The 19,513-nt window shown below is 38.9% G+C and overlaps 1 protein-coding gene across 3 annotated transcripts in view; it reads right to left on the bottom strand.

Moving 5' to 3' along the window:
* CCDC50 (coiled-coil domain containing 50) overlaps window positions 1–19,513 on the bottom strand; it is a 97,830-nt gene that overhangs the window by 21,122 nt on the left and 57,195 nt on the right. For all 3 annotated transcript variants that reach the window (XR_012785719.1, XM_075556213.1, XM_075556214.1), the window contains exons 4-5: window positions 14,925–15,015; window positions 3,561–3,675 (exon numbers count right to left, since the gene is read on the bottom strand). Coding sequence is in view for 2 of the 3 variants with exons in the window: in XM_075556213.1 (XP_075412328.1) it covers window positions 3,561–3,675; window positions 14,925–15,015 (206 nt within the window). In the remaining variant the exon portion in view is untranslated. The remainder of the gene's footprint in view (window positions 1–3,560; window positions 3,676–14,924; window positions 15,016–19,513) is intronic.

Genomic DNA, 19,513 nt, shown 5'->3' with positions numbered 1-19,513 from the left:
CTACCAATGTGATGTGAGGGACAGGGTCAGAAAGGGGCAACACACCACTTTCAGAGAGCACAGACCTAGGTGGCAGATAGGTCAAGAAGCAGCAACTTCAAACTTTGGCAGCTTTTAAAAGTTTCCATGGTTTTGTATACAGGGTCACTATGAGTTGGAATCAATTCAAGAGCAGTGAGTGAGATGGTTCTACAGCAAACCTTTTGGACTTAACCCTCATATAAATAATAGTACTTTAAGTTTATCCTTCACCAAAGTAATATTATGTGATTTCTTCAACCTCTGTATAAGGATACATTTTTAGAATATCTAGTTAACAGATGAAACCAGAGGCTTAGAGAGATTATGGTACAAAGTGTCCCAAAAATTTCTCTTTAAAGAAAGGATAAAATATGTACTGAAGTCTTATGAATCTACAGACCATGACTTTAAATACATACACATATACACACACCTGAAAGAGCTTCAAAACGTTTGTGAAAACTTTGTCTTTTATTTCCATTTTTTCCATAAACTTTTGAACTCTCCTGTATTTATATATAAATACAGGTAAGTGGTTTTTGAAAGAATAACATGGACTCATAAATGAACAGCTATAGAATTTCATAGTCAATATAAATTTGGCAGATATTTCAGATCATTTCAAATTTTCAGAAAATGTACATGATTGTTTTTAAAGCTTGAATTTAGTACAGATTAAAAATAAGATAATAGCTTGAGACAAGATATTTCTGCAATGTTAAACTGATGTCATTATGTAAGGCAGAAGCACAGAACACATAACTCCGGAGAAGCACGCCCCATCTGTGTTGGGAAAGGGCCCTGCAAAGAACGTACGGACTGTTTGATAAGCAGAAGCTGAACTGTGATGCGGTTTCTGTGCGGTCCAAGTCTGTCCAATTTGAAAGCATGTAAAAGAGGATGACATGTTTGGTAGCACACAATCTTCAAATAACAAATCTGGCACAGGAGAAATTCTAATTCTTACACATACATCCTTAGGAAGATCTAATTTCCCATTCCTTAATCTTCCTCCAACTCTAAAAAGTAAGTATATCTGCCATTCTCTACAAATCTACAAAAGTCTGTACAATGAATACTTTTTCTTTTAATTTTTAGATGCCCTTGATAAGTCACTGAATTTTAACTACACACTCGACCTAGAAATACAAATCAGGCAGGTAACACGCTGGTCAAAATAACCAGGTTAGAGTACTGATCAATAAGCTTTTATAATTTATCCAGGGGTCACAAGGATGGGAAGGAAAGGGGGAAGGAGCTGATACCAGGGGTTCAAATAGAAAAGTGTTTAGAAAATAATGACAGCAACATATGTACAAATATGTTTAATGCAATTGATGTATGGATTGTTATAAGAGCTGTGAGAGCCCCCAATAAAATGATCTTCTAGTAATGAAAAATATAAATTAATAGGAGTCTTTAATAGAGAAAGGCTAGCATTACTACTTTAGTTATGTTTCATTACATGTATTCCTACTGTTTTATAAATGGGTTCAAAATTGTTACTTTGTTTGCAACAACTATGCCTCAGAGAAGAAATAATAAAAACCACCAAACTGTGTTTCTAAGATTTTAATTAAATCCAAAGAATAATAATTTGTTTATGTCTATAGCAGAGGGGGTGGAGATAATGTGTGCCCCCGGCCATCCCATGCCTCCATAAGGAGGGAAGAAGGGGGGCTCTTTTTTTTATGCTCACTTTTGTTTTCTACTTTGTTCCCCCTTCCTGCTACATTTGGGGACCCTGGGGTTTTGACCATCATCTCCCCATTTGACTCCTTGGACTGTCTTTTTTCCTTGTCTGTTGATTCTAACTTGTAAATAAAGAAAATACTATTCAAAAAAAGTCTATAGCACAGCAAAGTATGACAATGAATTCTCTTTTAAAATAATCTGCTTTCATCAGCAAAAAACAGCGTAAGAAAGATGGTTATCAAAGAAGTTGAGGTTTTCACTTGCAGAGGAAGAGCACATAAAGAACAAATGACCTGTTATTATGTAAGGCAAAATCACACGACACACAAATACCGAGACGTGAAGGAAAGAACACCCCAGACGTGCTGGGAAAGGACCCCTTATTTACTGATGTCAGAGAGCTGAGCTCCGCTGATGACACTGCATTTAGACCGGCAAGATAAACTGGGCAAGAGTCATAATATTTCTCCCACCTACAAATGCAGCTACTTACCTATTTTTCAATGGCATTACAGAGAAGTGGCTCCTGATTACTTTGTAAGGCTTTTTGGAATCTTGGTCCTTACTAAGTCTACTCTCTCCAGAAGTTGCCCTAAGTTTCATTCACTTGTACTAAGTCTGCTCTTCTGTAAATTCGGAGTGTAGGCACTACAGAGATGTCTTCTTTGTAAGCTCTTTGTAAATGAACTCCTTTCCCAACACACTTTAAGATAGAGAATCACAAGTCACGCATCCGCTGCCACCACATCATTCTCACCACCAGGTTGCAAGAGCAGGCGCTAGAGAAGCCAAACTTCAAAAAGATTTGTCTCCTCAGTTAGAAATTATTCTATATTATAATCAAACAGTGAAATACAGCAACAGCAAAGAAAGACAGGAAACCTTGAATTTCAGTATGAGTTTCCATCAGCACAGACTACTTCATTGGCATAAACAGAAATGTAGAAAAAAACTCTGTTACCCAGTAAGTGAAGCATGGTGCGCTTTATTTATTCACGATACTTTGTTACTTCTATCAGTTCCCCCAGATTTCCTTGAGAAAACTCAGGTCCAAAGACTTTTTCGCCATTTTGCCTGGACTTTGAACCAGTTAAAACAGTTCAGTCACGGCCAATGCAGCATACAGATTGCAAAGCAACCGCATGTCTTTTCTGGGGTTAGAACCCGAATAGGAGTCCATGTGGGGCAGCAGGGTAGGCACTGGACTGCTAAATGCAAGGGCAGTGGTTCAAGCCCTTAAGTCACTCCACAGACAAAAGTGAGGCTATCTGCTTCTGAAGATGCACACCACCGCGGAAACCCCACCCAGGACCATTACGAGTCAGAATCCACACAAGGACACAGGACTTGTTTAGGCCTTTGTGTGCATGTGTGGTTGTTTTTAAAGATGGTGACCAACATATATTCCAAGTGACAGTCAGCCACCGTCTTTGAGTGGGACACTGTTGCTTGTTTCCTAAATCAGGTCAAGACCCTACATACAAGAGATGCGGCTGCAATGCAGAGTGTACCCTGTTGGTCAGGACTGAATTATTTTGGACTAGGCGGAAGCCCTGCACACCCCTCACTATGTGCTTCAAATTTGATGCCATATTCTGAGTGGCTAGAGCACAGAAAAGCGCAGGCCGAGCATCGCAGAGCTATACTCCAAGTTTCCACAGCCATAACAAATGGCCCTAGTCAGACCAGGCACCGAGGAAGCCACGAGATACAGACATCAATCTAAGGAACTTACGTGTCTGCAGTTAAAAGAAGCCTTCCCAGGTGTAACTGTATGAACAAACTTAAAAGGTGGGTCTTGTAACTGAGTTGGGTGGAGAAGGTTAAGATGTAGGCATTATTACCTTCATCTTCATAGTAAGTTTGTCCATAAGCATTGGCTCCCGAGGATTCTGGAAAGTGTTTCTTTCGCCTTTTTTCCTCTTGTAACTCCTTTTCTTGCAGAATTCGCGCTATGTCCTAGAAGCACAGAGAGAATGGAACTAGGTATTTAGTAGGAATAAACAAATCCCAGGGAGTGAGGCTACAAGGGTCCACTGACACGCTTTTATTGGTTCCGCCACATCTGACTCATCATAATTTCTGCAATTCCTAACATAATTTCCAAATGCCACAGGTGATTGCACTGTAGGAGTGGCATATGATTCAGATGAATGAATGACTATATTGAAACTCTTATATTGAAGTTAAAGTCAAACTATTTCTGAGGACCTCCAAATTTAGCACTTCATCAAGATCTACCACAATCACTTTGTATATGTACAGAACAAATGTGTGGGTCCAATCTGCAAGTTCAATAAGTTGGCTGAGAAAGGCCCTAGGGTGCATGAAAAAGTTAATAAATTATACTTAATTTTTCAAAAGAGTCTTATTAGTGATTCTGATTCAGTTTTGCATTAGAGCATAAATTTCTTAACTGAGAAAGAGAAAACCATCACCAGCAGACTGACCTCAGGCTCCTATCTCTCCACCCATTTCACTCCTAGCAAGTTTTTAACAGTTATTGTGTCCTGGTAAGGAGACTTGGAGGTTCTGAACTGATTCCCAGGGTCAGTAGTTCAAAACCACCAGCTGCTCTGCTGTGCGAGAAAGATGGTGCTTTCTACACCTGTAAAGAGTTACAGATTTGCATACTCACAGGGCAGCTTTCCCCTGTCTCATAGGGTCCCTATGAGTTGGCAGCAACTTGAATGGCAGTGAATTTGAGCGGTTTAGTGAAGTAATAGGTTACATATTGGGCTGCTAAGCACACCGGCAGCATTTCAAACTGCTCTAGTACAGATTTTGCATTTACATTAGGTTTTAAACAAAGAACAAAATTCCAAGAGGCAAAATGGGAACAGAAGACATTACTAAACGCATAGACACTTAGTGGGCACTGATAGAGGGAACAGCAATGGTCTTTTTTGTTGTTGTTAACAGTTTTTATTGGCACATAATTCACATATCATACGATTTAATACTTCAATCATATCAGAAAAGCCAATATAGTCTTTTAAAATATAGAGTGTAATATATTGTAGGGAGGGGTGATGTTGGAAAAGTTTGGATTCTATTATGTAGAACAACGTTTCCAAAAGTTGGCAATACCATGGGAGGGGCAGACTGATCAGACAAGCTGCAGAGGCAGACCCTGACCCTTTCTCCTGGATTAGGGCGATAGCACAACAGGTTTTAAATTACTGGGTGATTTATTTTTCCTGAAAAGGGGGTGGTAGGCCAAATAAATTTGGGAGCCTATGATGTAGAGGAAGAATAATGAATAAAATTGAATATGAAGATCATTTCTATAGAAGTATACAACACAGGAAATGCACTTCTATGTTCACATATGTGTTTCTGAAGAGGAGGCTTACAGCTCTCATGAGATTCCTAAGAACGCATAAATATAGCAACTGGCCAAAAAAGGGGGGGCCTTTTGGTATTTATAATAAAGTGTCCAAGGACTGTTTAGAGATTGAAATATTTTGAATAATTAATTTTTCCTCTATAAATTTTCTAAGTAAATCCAGTTAAAGACTGCCCTAATTCACTAAGAGGTTGAGTTAAACTTACTCTTAAAGGGTTCTTATGTAAGGTAATCAGATGTCCTGCTTTTGGCAGGGCAGTCCTGATTTTGGAAAATTTGTCCTGTGTCCCGCGGCGGTTTAAAAAAGTCCCGATTTTTGGAAAGATTGCACGACAAGCTAGGGAACGGCGGGAGAACGGGAAGGGAATATATGGTTTTCGGCTGCCATGTGGCTATTTCACCAGGATATGAGTTTCATATTATTTTGTTAATTTTATCATGTAAAACTTTAATAATAACAAATAATTGTTGAGAACTGATTATTGAGAAATGCTTATCAAAGTTCGCAATGTTGATCAGTTGTTAGAATTTGACCACTATTGTTTGGACTTAATGAACAATGGCATTTTTTGGCATTGGCAACGACGAAAACATTTTGCAACTGTCTCTCAGACGATACACATCATCCTGCGTGCTAGTGCTAATTAAACAAGTGAGGTCAACAAATCAGCTATTCTGCTAATGCTAATTTCTTTTCTTCATCTCCATAAGTTGTTTTCCAAAAAAAATTCCTCTATTTTGGAGGAAGATGCAGCAGTATTTAAATATCTTTTATGTTTCTGTGTCTCCAAGTGCTTTGAAATGTCATTCTTCCTGCCATGCAAAAATCGTTCGATCATATTACTCAAAATTTCCCATACAGTAGTATTTCCGAAAATGATCTTCTGAATGAGATATCATCATTAAAAATATATATTGATAAGAAAAAGGTTAAATCTTGGGCATCAGCAAAAATCACAATGGTTAGAAATATTTCATCATTTTGAAACAAACCATGTTCCATACAATAATGCACTAAAAATTGTGGAATACGTGCTGTCCTTACCAGGAACTAATGCTGCGACTGAGAGTGTTTTTTCTACGGTAAATAAAGTGTGGACATCAGAAATATCACAATTAAGTGTTGAGACTTTGAAAGCCATTTTATGTGTGAAATATAATTTAACAAATTCTTGTGAAAATTTTCATGACCTTTCAAACAATGACAGCAATCTCCTAAAAAATTCACTCAAATGAGAAATATGCCAAAGAATAAAATAATGGCATACATAATTTTAATGTATTAAATTTGTAAATTGTACTTATGTTGAGATTAAAAAATATATATTACAATACTATTTTTGCGTTCCATGAAAATTTTTGTTGCTCCATATAGACCAAATTTTTAATCAAGAACACCTCCCACCCCACCCCCCATCAATGGTGTCCCGCTTTACCAATGTTAAATCTGGTCACCTTATTCTTATGGCTTAACTATCTTTTACTCGCTAATGAATTATTGTAATAAATCTCGAGTGTCTCACTGGCATTAAGCCTATTCATCATCTCTGATGCCATACAAATTAATATATCAATTAATCTATGTAGAAGAAAGATGGATGGACAGGTGGTTATTCCTGACAAGCTATCATCTATACAGAACAGTTTCCCCAAATCTCTGTTTGCGATTGATTGCTGGTTTGCTTTATTGCACTTTGCAGATCTCATGATACTGTCACATTTTTAATTCTCACAATTTTATTGCATACTTATTAGATTAGTGTCATGTAAACATAACATATACACTGGAAAATGAAAAACTTCTGTAATACCTGCTTTATTGTGGGGGTCTGGTAGTGAACCCACAGTATCTCTGAGGTATGTTTGTATTTTTACATAGAAAACTTCAAATGCTTCCTTGAACTGTCATACTTACTAAGCACCCAATATTATATATTGCTAAAGTGTTTTGCTTCACAACAATACAAAAAATCTCCTCCTGCTCTAGCTTATGGGGAAAAATATATGTAACAAAATTTCCTAGGCTAAACTGTCAGCAGAAATGACTAAATTACACTCCAGAGATCTTACAATTGCTTTCTGCTACTGACTTTAGGTTCACTGGAGATATAATAATAAATCGCACTTCTCACGTGAAAAAACGGGGGAGAAATAAGAATGAGACCTCTTCTCTACACTACTTTGTTTCACTAGACAAAGGAAGTGCTTTTAATCCGGCAGAATCATAATAATGATGCGTCGTGCACCTTAGCATCCAAGTTTACTTCCTCTCCCAAGCCTTCAGCTCTCTTCTGAGTAATGCCTCACCAGGTTAAGAATGGGTTTCCAGGTTAGTGGGGGAGAGAGATAAAGAATCCAAGTAAACCTTGTTGCTGGATGACAGCTGGAATTCGGCACTGGCCAGTTCGCCTCCGTTCTTTACACATTACTGTGCCATGAGTTCAGTAGGTGAGGTCAATATAATTTCTCTTCAAACAAGCTAAAAAGTGGTGATTACTAGCCACAATATTTAGATGTCGTTATCTAAGCCTTTGACATAAACAGCTTCTGTCTCCTCACTTTCCTTCCTGTTAAACATTAGTCTAGAACAGCACTTTCCAAGTTGTGTTCTGGAGAATACTGATCTCAAAAGATTCTCCAGACAAACACCAAGCTTTCAATGGAAAGTGTGAATCATAAGTAACTCTTCAAAATGTACATTAGAATATTAAAAACTACGACGATTAAAGCAAACCTCTTTGACGACGTAAGCCTCTTTTTCACATAAACAGTCAGACTTACTGGAATGGAGGTTGTTGTTAACTCTGGAGTCAACTTTCAGACGCAGGTGGCAAAGTAGAATCGCGCCTACAGGGCTTTCTAGACTGTGAGTAACCCTTAGGAATGTGGGTTGCCAGATCTTTCTCCTGCAGGACTGCTGGGTAGGTTCAAGCTCGTCAACTGCTTTACAATTAGTATTCCACAAACACAAGTTGGGAAAGTACCAATCTAACAGAACTCTCGTGGCTTTTTAACATCATTTTCAGTTATTTCCTAATTAATCAGGTAGATACATTACAGAGTATTAGGCAAAAACAGTTCTGTTATGTAGAAGAATTCCCAGTAGCTACAGTTATTGGAATAGCTTGTATCTCTTTTCACTTATTTGTTATCCAAGTTCAGTTAACTTTGGAACTGTGTGTTGATTTGTAGACTGCTAAAAAAGAGTTTTAATAAAAACCTAGATGTGCTGATTCTCTGCCATGGGGCACACATTCTGCTAAGGTAAAGATGTGGAAAATGAAAATATTATATACTCAGGTCAATGTTCTCAAGGTTTTCAATCTATTAAATTTTAGAGGCAGCAAGACAATCAGCATAATGTACAATATACAAGATATGTATGTGCCTTAAGAGAGGTATGAAGATGAGCAAGGTTCTGGGGAACTCCATCGAGCCCCATACCTTTCCTAAGTAGATGACAAATTAATGAAACATGAAGATGGGTTCCTGATGATAATTTTATAGTTCAAGTCATTTACAGCTGGGTTACTTCTCTTTTAAAATTCTTACCGCTATCCTATAATCATAGCTTCCAAAGCAAATAACCTCGGACATTAAAAAAAAAACGTAAAAAGGAGATCTGAAAATGCGATCGTTGAATTTTTGCCAGAAAGGAGGGGGATGGGGTAACAAAAGTCATTCCATTAGATTGCCCACTTTCTTTATCAACCGGCAACTAACATCTCAGTAGACAATAAGATTCTAAAAGGCTTACTCCCCCAGATCAGGAACAAAGGGAATATCAGTCTGTGGATGCGAAAAGTATCAGGGCAGATTATATGAGAGAAAAGAGTTTTCTCAACCAGAAGTCTCTTTCTAGCCATATATGTATAAATGTTATATTCAAAGTGTCAAAATACATGGAAAAAATGTTAATGGCTAAAATACACTCCTCTTTGAGCTGGTTCTCTAAATGTTACCAATGTATTCATAATCCTTTTCTAGCATGAAAAAGTAGCACGGTTGACTTACATAGCTTTTAACACAAACTAGTTACTAAATCTATCCTTCAACAGTTCATCTTATAAACAGCTTCAAATTGTTGGACAAGCAGCACAAACTTTTCTTAACATATGTTTACTTAAGAAAAAATGCATAAAATATCTTCACACTAACCTATATTTGGACTATAATAGCTATAGGTATTCATATGCAAATGGAGTCCTGGTAATGCTTTGAATGATGTACTCTGGTGCTAACTACAAGGTAGTTCAAACACACCAGCCACTTCATGGGAGAATGCTGGTAATGATATATCACCTTGGAACAGACTTGATGGCTGGGCTTTGTGGCACATACAGAGTTCTATTTAAGAATATTTGGTTAAATCAGCTAACACTCCTTAGTTTTATTAGCTATGTAGCACATACACATTTATGCTATGACTGAAAAGTAAGATTCTAATGGAATTTACATGATTATTAATCACAAATTCATACAATAACAGGAGGGCATCAAAAAGTTCTTAGAAAATTTCCATTATCTTTTGATTCCCTTTTTCTATGAACTTTTAAAATCCTTTTTGATACAATCTTCTTCAATAGGGTGCTTAGAAAGAAATTCAACTAATATACTCAAGGCACTGGACAAAATAATCAAAAAACCAAGAGAGAAAAAATGTCACAAGTAAAGAATATGGAAGAAAACGGGTCACACTGCAAACAAGAAGGCAAAAAGACTATTCTTTTTAACAGCTCTACCCGTCTCCCTGTATAAAAGTGCTACATTCAAGCTCTCTCTGGATAAATCGAGACTTTGAACTCTAAAAGCCTGGTTCAGTCACGGCACAGGACAAGAAACCAAACAGACCTGGATTTTCAAAATGTGAGTGAACCAGAACACTAACTAGAATAGGAAAAATCAAGGTCAAGGTCCTGCTAGAAATTTAGTCTTCCTCTTAGAAAACAAGGGCAGAGTATATTCACTGCAGTCAAATCTCTTGCCTGGGGGTGAGTAGAAAACAATGGTGCCCAGCTCCAAGAGAGTGGCATACTATAGTGACCTAGCTTAACAAGAGGCAGTCCATCTTAATTCAAACTGCCTCTAACACCTGCTAGCAGTTAGTCCCCTCTTCTCCTCTTTCCTTTCCTGGCTCTCCCAATAAGACCATGACTCTTCTAAGATGTCTCCAAACCCTACTACGCAATTAGCAAGAAATGTGCACTATCTTGTAAGACCTTGATTTAGCACCTGCAGCTGTGCTGTTCCCCGGCCCCCCATTACCTGCCTACCTGATAAGAATGTAAGGTCTAGAATATCCCTTCCCTTGACTCAGTCTATAGTTCAAAATAAATTATTTTGGAATTTGTTTGCTGTGGATTCAGAGGTTTCCAGGTGCTAGCTTACTCTCAGTCCAGCTGTTTCATAAAGGCTTTAATTGTTAATATAGTGGTATGGTTGATCACCCCATGTAAACAGTACTATACTGCTTTGATTGCTTGTCATGCTCCAGTCTTGACAATCACCCAGTGGCGCACACTCAGGCTCCGGAAAGGGCTCACTGTGCCTCTTCGTCTCTTCTGAGTCTCCCATTTCGGGGCTCCAACTTGTCATTTTTCCTGTCCTGCAATTTGTAATTTTTAGTTCCTGATCACCTGAATTTCAAAAATTTGTGTCTGCCCGGTTTAACTTTTTCACCCATGGCTAAATTGGTTCAAAATTTTATTTTAAAAATGCAATACAATTTTACTAAATTTAGCCACGCAAAACTGTAGAACTGCATTACTTTTATACACTTGTTTTTCACACAAAAATCTGTGTCCAAAAGGAATAACTACATTTGGTTTAGGTTTTATTGTTGTTGTTGTTTTCTTAAGGAAAGGAGCAGTATACAATAAGTTCTAAATTTCTTTAAGAGCTGACCCCGGGACGGAGCATGATAGTGGGACAGGAGAAAAGTCAAGGGAAATAGAGGAAAGAGCTGGGAGGCAAAGGGCATTTATAGAGGTCTAGATAAATACATATATATATATGCAAATATATTTATATATGAGGATGGGGAAATAGATCTATAAGCATATATTTATAGGTTTAGTATTAAGGTAGCAGATGGACACTGGGCCTCCACTCAAGTACTCCCTCAAGGCAAGAATATTTTATTCTATTAAATTGGCATTCTATGATGCTCACCCTCCCGACACAACCTCTGAAGACAAAGCGGGTGAATAAGCAAATGTGGTGAAGAAAGCTGATGGTGCCCAGCTATAAAAAGATATAGCACCTGGGGTCTTAAAGGATTAAAGATAAACAAGTGGCGATCTAGCTCAGAAGCAACAATAAAGACCACATGGAAGAACACACCAGCCTGTTTGATCAAGAGGTTCCAAAGGGATCAGTTATAGGGATCAAAGAACAAAAAAATCACATCACTGGGTACACAGCTCCATGATACGATTGCTGAGGAAAACGGGTGCATAAGTAAATGTGGTGAAGGAAGTGGCAGAGTAGAGACTCAAAGACCACTTGTCGGCCTCTCGATATAGCACGGATGAAAAACACAACTTTCTTCTAGTTCCTAAATGACCGCCCCCCCGCCCACTATCATGATCTGAATTCTACCTTGAAAGTATGGCTAGACCAGAGCATGTACACTGGTGCAGATAGGAGCTGGAAGTACAGGGAATCCAGGGCGGATGATACCTCCAGGACGAGGGGTGTGAGTGGCGACACTGAGAGGGTAAAGGGAGAGTGGATTGGAAAGAGGGAACCGATTACAAGGATCTACATGTGACCTCCTCCCTGGGGGACGGACAACGGAAAAGGGGGTGAAGGGAGACGTCGGAGAGGGCAAAATATGACAAAATAATAATTTATAAATTATCAAGGGCTCCTGAGGAAGGGGGAAGTAGGGAGGGAGGGGAAAAAAAGAGGACCTGATGCCAAGGGCTTAAGTGGAAAGCAAATACTTTGAAAATGATGAGGGCAATGAATTTACAGATGTGCTTTACACTATTGATGTATGTATGGATTGTGAAAAGAGTTGTATGTGCCCCTAATAAAATGTTTAAAAAAAAAAAAAAAAGAGTTGACTCCAGGAATCTCTTACAGAGATTTGGATGAATACCCAGAGAGGAATTTTCCACAACCCTGACACTGAAGAATAACTTATTAACCAAGCAGACACAAAAGAACAGAGAAGAACATTTAAACACCAGAAACAAAAAACACCAGAATTAATACTAATATTCTTGAGAATTGGCAATATTCTCTTTGGTTTAGCAAATATTTAACAAATAAAACATCCTTCAATAACAAGCTTTATTAATGCAAACTTTGTTTATTGACTAATAATGACATACCAGTCAGGTAAATGTCACATTTTCTATGTCACATTTTCTACACAGTAGCAATAGTTTGAGAGCCCAAAAGTCTGAATGAGGTTCTTAATGGTTAACTACGCCTCCAGAGCAGTATTTTGACTCAGTATTTCCAGTCTACTAAGGGAGAACATTTCAGTAGGCCAAACAGCAGTGGACGCCAAGCTAAAGGTAAGCAGTAAGTTCTTTATTCACTGACATCAAGTCAATGTTGCTTCTTAGCAACCCTACAGGACAGGGTAGACCTGCCCCCATGGATTTCCAAGACTGTAGTGCTTTATGGGAATAGAAAGCCCCATCTTGGTCCCCCTTAGCAGGTGATTTCAAACTGCTGACCTTGAGGTTAGCAGGCCAGCATGTAACCACTACACCATCAAAGCTCTTTATAGATTCCTCAAAAGCATTTCATGTAGGAATACGCTTGTCCTGTTTATTTTTCCCCTATCTAATTTTGCACATTTCTCACTATAAAGAAATCAGGGCTGTTAAAAAGAACAGCTTAGAATTGAGGGAAAAACACAATTAAGTGCCCAAGAAATTTTATCTATTATCACATTTAAGCTTCACAATTAACACCTCAAGGAATGTACAATTATCATGACTAATGCCATTTGGAAACTGAGGTTCTGTTAGGCTCAATCATTTAACAAAAGTACTGAGCACCTTACTATAGTGTTTTAGCCCTGTCACTTAATTATTTAAGACCTACTTTCCTCATCAGAAAAAATAAAATTAATAATCAGACTGCTTACTTTATAGTATGTACAGCACCATGAGATTAATTACTGTGATTTTTATTTCAATGTCCCATGAAAGAACAATATTTGCCTAAAATAAAGTGTTGAGGCTTTTCTGTCTATCCTGTTTTGCCCTGAGATGGGGTGTGTGTGTGTGTGTGTGTGTGTGTGTGTGTACACGCACGCATGAGCCTGGGGGTAGGGGAGAGCGGTTACTGGACACAAGCAACATTTATAAGAAGCTAACTTCAGTACTCCAACGTCTTTAACATAAAAGCTTTCCTATCTACAGTTCCCAGTTTCATTTCCAAAGCAGCATTGACTATAGAGAATCAATCCATCCTGTAGTAAGGAGAGCCTCCTGCATTAATAAAAAAATTCAGTTCCAATTACCACATCATCATTGCACGTTTCTTGAATAAGTAATTAAACACATTCATACCAGGTGTCTCACACTCACCTGGCATTGAAAATGAAAGCGTACAGAACAGAAGGGTAGCTCAGTGGAGCACCAGGTATAGGCTAGCTTACTGATGACCCTGGTCATTTAGTTGGGTGACCATGTGTTCTGGTTTTCCCAAGATAGTCCCATTTTATCTAGTTATTTAGAGTGTCCCCTTATGGCAGCTACGTAATTTTCTGTCAACTTGCGAAGGAGTGGAGTCTAGCCTGTCAATCAGGCCGCAGCTTGATGACCTCATTTGGAGCTGCAATGGAGATAAATAGCTGACTGGAGGCCAGATCCACGCAGACACTCTGCTTCGTCTCCCTGGTGACAAGCCACATAGAGTTATACTGATGCAGCCAGAGGCCTGGAACTGGAGGAGCCATGTGGAGAACCACACAAGTATTGAGATGCTTCCACTACCACTGGGCCCACAATACTTTTCACCCACTAGCCTGTGATCTTTCTGCATTCAGCATCATTGCAAGGTTGCATGAGTCTAAAGAGGAATTTATGTACTAGTATTGATATATGGGGTAATATCAGACTTAAGGGCTAGATCATGACTAGGCTGGGATGTTTTCTTAATGTACAATTGCTCTTTGATGTAAAGTTCTCTCTTATACATATGAGTGTCTCTGTATTTCTCTAGTCTATCCGGACTAACATACCTCATTAAGACCCCGAAGTGTTTTTGTGTAAACAATAAATCATATATGGCTAACAAACTATTAAGTATGACAATTATTTGCATTTCTGTTGTAAAGTACAACAGGAACCAAGAATAGATGAGGTGTGAAAGAATGTAAATGCAGGATAATGTGCAAATTGAAATTTCTTATAAAAGTACCCAAAAGTACAGCAAAAAAGCAAATATAACAAACAGTTCACTGCAAATTCAAGCCTTCTTAAAATCTAAACACTACTGTTAATTTCATGTATTTCTAGCTTTAAAATAATTCAAATTAAAAACAAATATGTATATATTCAGAATCTAACATTTTAGTTCTTTGAGCTAGTGACACTGGTAAGAAACAAGAGCAATATGCAATTCTCATAACTCCTGGCCCTTACCACACTCAAGGCCTGCTTTTTTGCAAGCTGCTAAGAATGGCCATAGGCAGACAAACACACAGATCACATGACCCATTATCACTACAGAGACAACTGACTGTGAGGGTATAAGTAGTGATCCGGGAGGGCAGTAATTTGGATTGTTCCCCATCTTATCCACCATTGAGACTAAGATAAGAGGAAGTATTTGTGCTTGGGCTGAGTACACTTTCTTTATGGGTAAAGGGGCATTCACTAAGCTGTACCTCATCTTTCTTCTCTTGAATGCGGCGTCTCTCTGCCTCAATTGCCAGCTTCTCCTGGATTTCCTGAGCAATTTCACAGTCTTGTTGTTCACTGAAAAACAAGAGGTAAAAATTACAAAAAAACTAAGGAATGGTTCTTCATTAAAGTAATAAGCAGCCCTGGATATTCACGATGAGTCTATATATATATTTACCTCACAAAAGCCTCACAATAGGGAGGCAATTAAGTTGATATTGTCACATCTTACAGATGAGCAAACCAAGGCTCAGACAAGCTCACTCATTTCCCGAAGGTTGTACAGAAAATAAAGGACTGAGCTGGAATTGGAACCTCGGCGACAACAGTGGAAAGCAGTATGTTTTTCCTACACTGCCATCTCACCTCACTTTAGTAGGACTACTCCATAGAAGACATGTTTTCTGGAGAGACTGCCAAAGAGGTTTAGACTATGAAGTTAATGTCAACAAATATATATAATATACCAGGGGAGATGGAAGAAGATGATATCTAGTTAGATTTACTGGCATGGAGTGCCTGCTGCCAGACCAGAAAATTGGGAGGGAAGGTGAAGGAGACTGGGAGGCCGCATCTTCAAATTAGAATCAGGATACTAGGGTCTGTCCTGAACCCCACTGATTTAAAATTTTTGCTCACAAAGTGAACTGAGAATGCACTGAAACACTTTAGGTTTGGTGTGCCAGACCAGGATGCCCCCTGTCCCCCACTCTTATTTAACATCATACTGGAGGTCCTAGCTAAGAGCATAAGGCAAAGAAAAGACATCAGAGGTATTCACCTGGGGAAGGACGAGGCGAAACTATCATTATTGGCAGATGATATGATTTTATATATGGAAAAATCTAAGCTCCACAAGGGGAGTACTGGAAGCAATAGAGGGTTTGGCAGAGTGGCAAGATACAAGATCAACAAACAGAAGTCTATCGGACTGCTATATACATAGGACATGACCACAGAATAGGAGATCAAAAAGGTGGTATCCTTCACAATAGCCAAACATAAATTGAAATATGTAGGGATATACCTGACTAAAAGAACGAAATCTGTATGAGGAAAACTACAGAACACTATTACAAGAAACCAAGAGTGACCTCAACAAATGGAAGAATATCCCATGCTCATGGACTGGAAGACTCAATATAGTACAGAGGCCAGTTCTACTCAAGGCACTATATAAGTTTAAGGCAAGCCTGAAACAATTACCATCATCTTTATTCAAAGAATTGGAAAAACTGATTCTCCACTTCATGTGGAGAAGGAAGAAGACCAGAAGTAGCAGAGAACGCCTCAAGAAGGACAGAGTGGGAAGGCTTGCTTTACCTGACTTTAGCACATATTATACAGCCATTGTGGTCAAAACCACATGCAATGGTACAATGACTGACACTCAGACCAAAGGAAAGAATGGAAAAACCCAGAAATAAAATCATCAGCATACGGACAATTGATCTTTGATAAGGGCCCAAAATATATCAACTGGGAAGCGGATGCCCTCTTGAACAAGTGGTTTTGGAAAAAATGGGTATCTACATGCAGAAAAATAAAGCAAGACCCTTATCTCACCCCACACACAAGAATAAACTCAAGGTAGAGCACAGACCTTGAGGCAAAACCCCAAAACTATTAGGGAAATCAACGAAGGAATTGGAACGAACCTGAGAACTCTAGCTCAGTGAATGCATAGGCTACTGGAAATAGGGAAGGACACAAACACACAGGAGGCACAAATTGACAAGTGGGATACACTGAAGATAAAACACTTATGTACATCGAAAGAATTCACCAAGAGAATAATAAGAGAGCCCCCAGACTGGGAAAACATCTTTAGCAATGATACGTCATTACTAAAATCTACAAGACTCTGCTAGCTTCCAAAAACAAAAAAACTAATTGCCCACTGAGGAGGTGAGCAAAGGACCTGAACAGAAGTTTCACAGGGGCAGAAATCTGAATGGCCAACAAACATGAGAAAATGTTCCCGATCATTAGCCATAAGAGAAATGCAAATTAAAACAACTATGAGATACCATCAAACACCCTCAAAGATAGCCCTTCAAAAAATCAGAAAGCAACAAACGGAGGGGCTGTGGTGAGAGAGTAACTCTCATCCACTTCTGGTGGACCTGTAGGTATGTACAGCCACTATGGAAATTGATTTGGCGCTATCTAAAACAGATGGAAATTGAGCGGCCAAATGACCTAGCAATCCTCCTACTGGACCTATACTCACAAGAGGAAAGAAGTAAACCACAGCCAGACATCTGTGCTCCAATGTTCATCGCGGCACAGTTCACAATTGCAAGGAGTTGGAAACAACCCAAATTTCCATCAAGAGATGAATGGATTAAAAAACTGTGGTACATACTGTATATACTCGAATATAAACTGATCTGAATATGAGCCAAGACATCTAATTTTACCACAAAATCTGCATAAAAATGTGCTGAAAATCTCGGCTTATACATGAGCTTATATAGTACATAAAATGGAGTCCTACGCATCCCTAAAGAGCAGTGATGAACATATGAAACACATCACGGCCTGGGAAGAACTGGAGGAAATTATGCTAAGTAAGTGAGCCAGGCACAAAAGGACAAGTACAACATGAGTCTGCTGAGGTAAACTTAAAAATGCAAAAGGGGCATAGGGAAAAAGCTACTGTATACATAAATTCCTGGGGCGAGGTCTAGGTAATACAGCAGGGGCCAGAACAAATCCAGGGATACCTAAGGCAGCCAACTAAAAAGGAGACGGATTGAAAAAAGATAAAAAGATCGGTTAACAGGGGAACAGGGCACTAACACACCCAACGGGAGGGTATTGTTTGTATCTCCACAGGGAAAGACCAGACTTCAACCCAGTGCTCTAAGACATGAATACAACATACTGGCATGTACCAGGGAACTAACAGAGAGGTCTGAGAGGCCAGTCCCAATCCCAACTATGTGGACAGGCCCTCCCTCCCCCCCAGAGAAATTCACTTCAGAGGATACCACTGAAGCTACAGTTTAGGGAGAGGGAAATGTCTGATCAGAGCACAAAGGAGCAAATGAAGGGGTGGAAGAGAGTGAAGTACAATCTGGCCCACCAAGCCCCAAGGACGATATTCCTGCTCAGAGAAGCCAATGCTCAGAGAGGACCACAGGGCTGGCCCCACTAGAAGACACGATGTCCCTCACTGATCCATAGCACTATAAGGGAAACACTGGAGCCATAATGTGGGAATTGAGCCCGATCTGACTCCACCACACCGAGGTGAAACACTAAGGGCGTGCAACAGAACAGCAAGGGAGCAGGGGGATGGACAACAGAAAAAGTGGGTGAAGGGAGACATTGGTCAGTGTAAGATATGAAAAATTAACAATTTATAAATTATCAAGGGTTCATGAGGGATGGAGGAAGGATATGGGGGACGGGGGGAATGGGTAGCTGATACCAAGCGCTCAGACAGAAAATGTTTTGAAAATGATGATGGCAACAAATGTACAAATGTGGTTGACACAATGGATGGATATATGGATTGTGATAAAGAGCTGTATGAGCCTCCAATAAAATGATTATTTAAAAAAAGATTGTTTGGGTGATGGAACAGCTCTGTATCCTGAGAACTGTCATGACAGTAAGATAAAATTATGTGTAACCACACACATACACACACTACATGTAAAACCAGTTCAATCTGAATAAGCCGACCTGTCGACTCTACTAATGTGAACTTTCTTTAATATTTTACTATAATATTATTTTAATATTGCACTATATATCTATAAGACACTATCATTGAGGGAATTGATCACAGGAACACCTCTGCATATGATTTATACAGTTTTTTGTGAATCTATAATTATTTCAAAATAAAAAGAAAAATATTTTAAGTTGTCAAAAAACAAAAAGAAGAAGCAAGCCTAGATTGAGGCAACAGCCCCAGTATCCATGCCTGGGAGAACTTTTCGTCCAAGTACACTAAAATTGGTAGCATTCTTCCTTCCCTGTCACATGTTGCCAGTGAAATAAAAATTAAATATCTTCGTCTTTCTCACCACCTAAGAACACCTCCATAACCCTTAAGTTCCAGATATATTAATATTTAATCAATATATTAATTGATCCTTTTCTCATTTGGAACCCATAATTCATCAATCTCTAAGTCCTAGTTTATATATCTTGCTAGCATTTATTGTTATTGCCTGACTGGGGATCTGGTCTTCCTAAGAGAACATTGTGAGTTATGAACAGGGCAATAATTTCAAACCCTGGAATATTTGAACCCACCTTCTCGTACTCCATTTGTAACAAAGCCGTAGTGCATCTCACTTTGTCTCTTCCTCTCAGAATAGCCAACTCCCATTGCCGATGCCTCACTTTCCTCCTCCCTCAATCTTTCCCAGTATCTCTTAACTTGACCAACACTCATTAGCCGCTTGCAATCTTGCCTCCTCCAATCCTTCACTCACCTGACCCCAGAGTATGTACCAGAATAAAAATCTCAGACTGCTGCAAGAATTCTCTATTCCTTATCATATAAAATTTGTAAAAATGTGGATTCCTTAGCATGATGAAAGTGACCACT

This window comes from Tenrec ecaudatus, chromosome 8 (assembly GCF_050624435.1).
Source record: "Tenrec ecaudatus isolate mTenEca1 chromosome 8, mTenEca1.hap1, whole genome shotgun sequence".
NCBI classification, from domain to species: Eukaryota; Metazoa; Chordata; class Mammalia; order Afrosoricida; family Tenrecidae; genus Tenrec; species Tenrec ecaudatus.
Note: the sequence above shows the minus strand (reverse complement) of the source record. Positions and strands in the feature narration are given on the sequence as shown.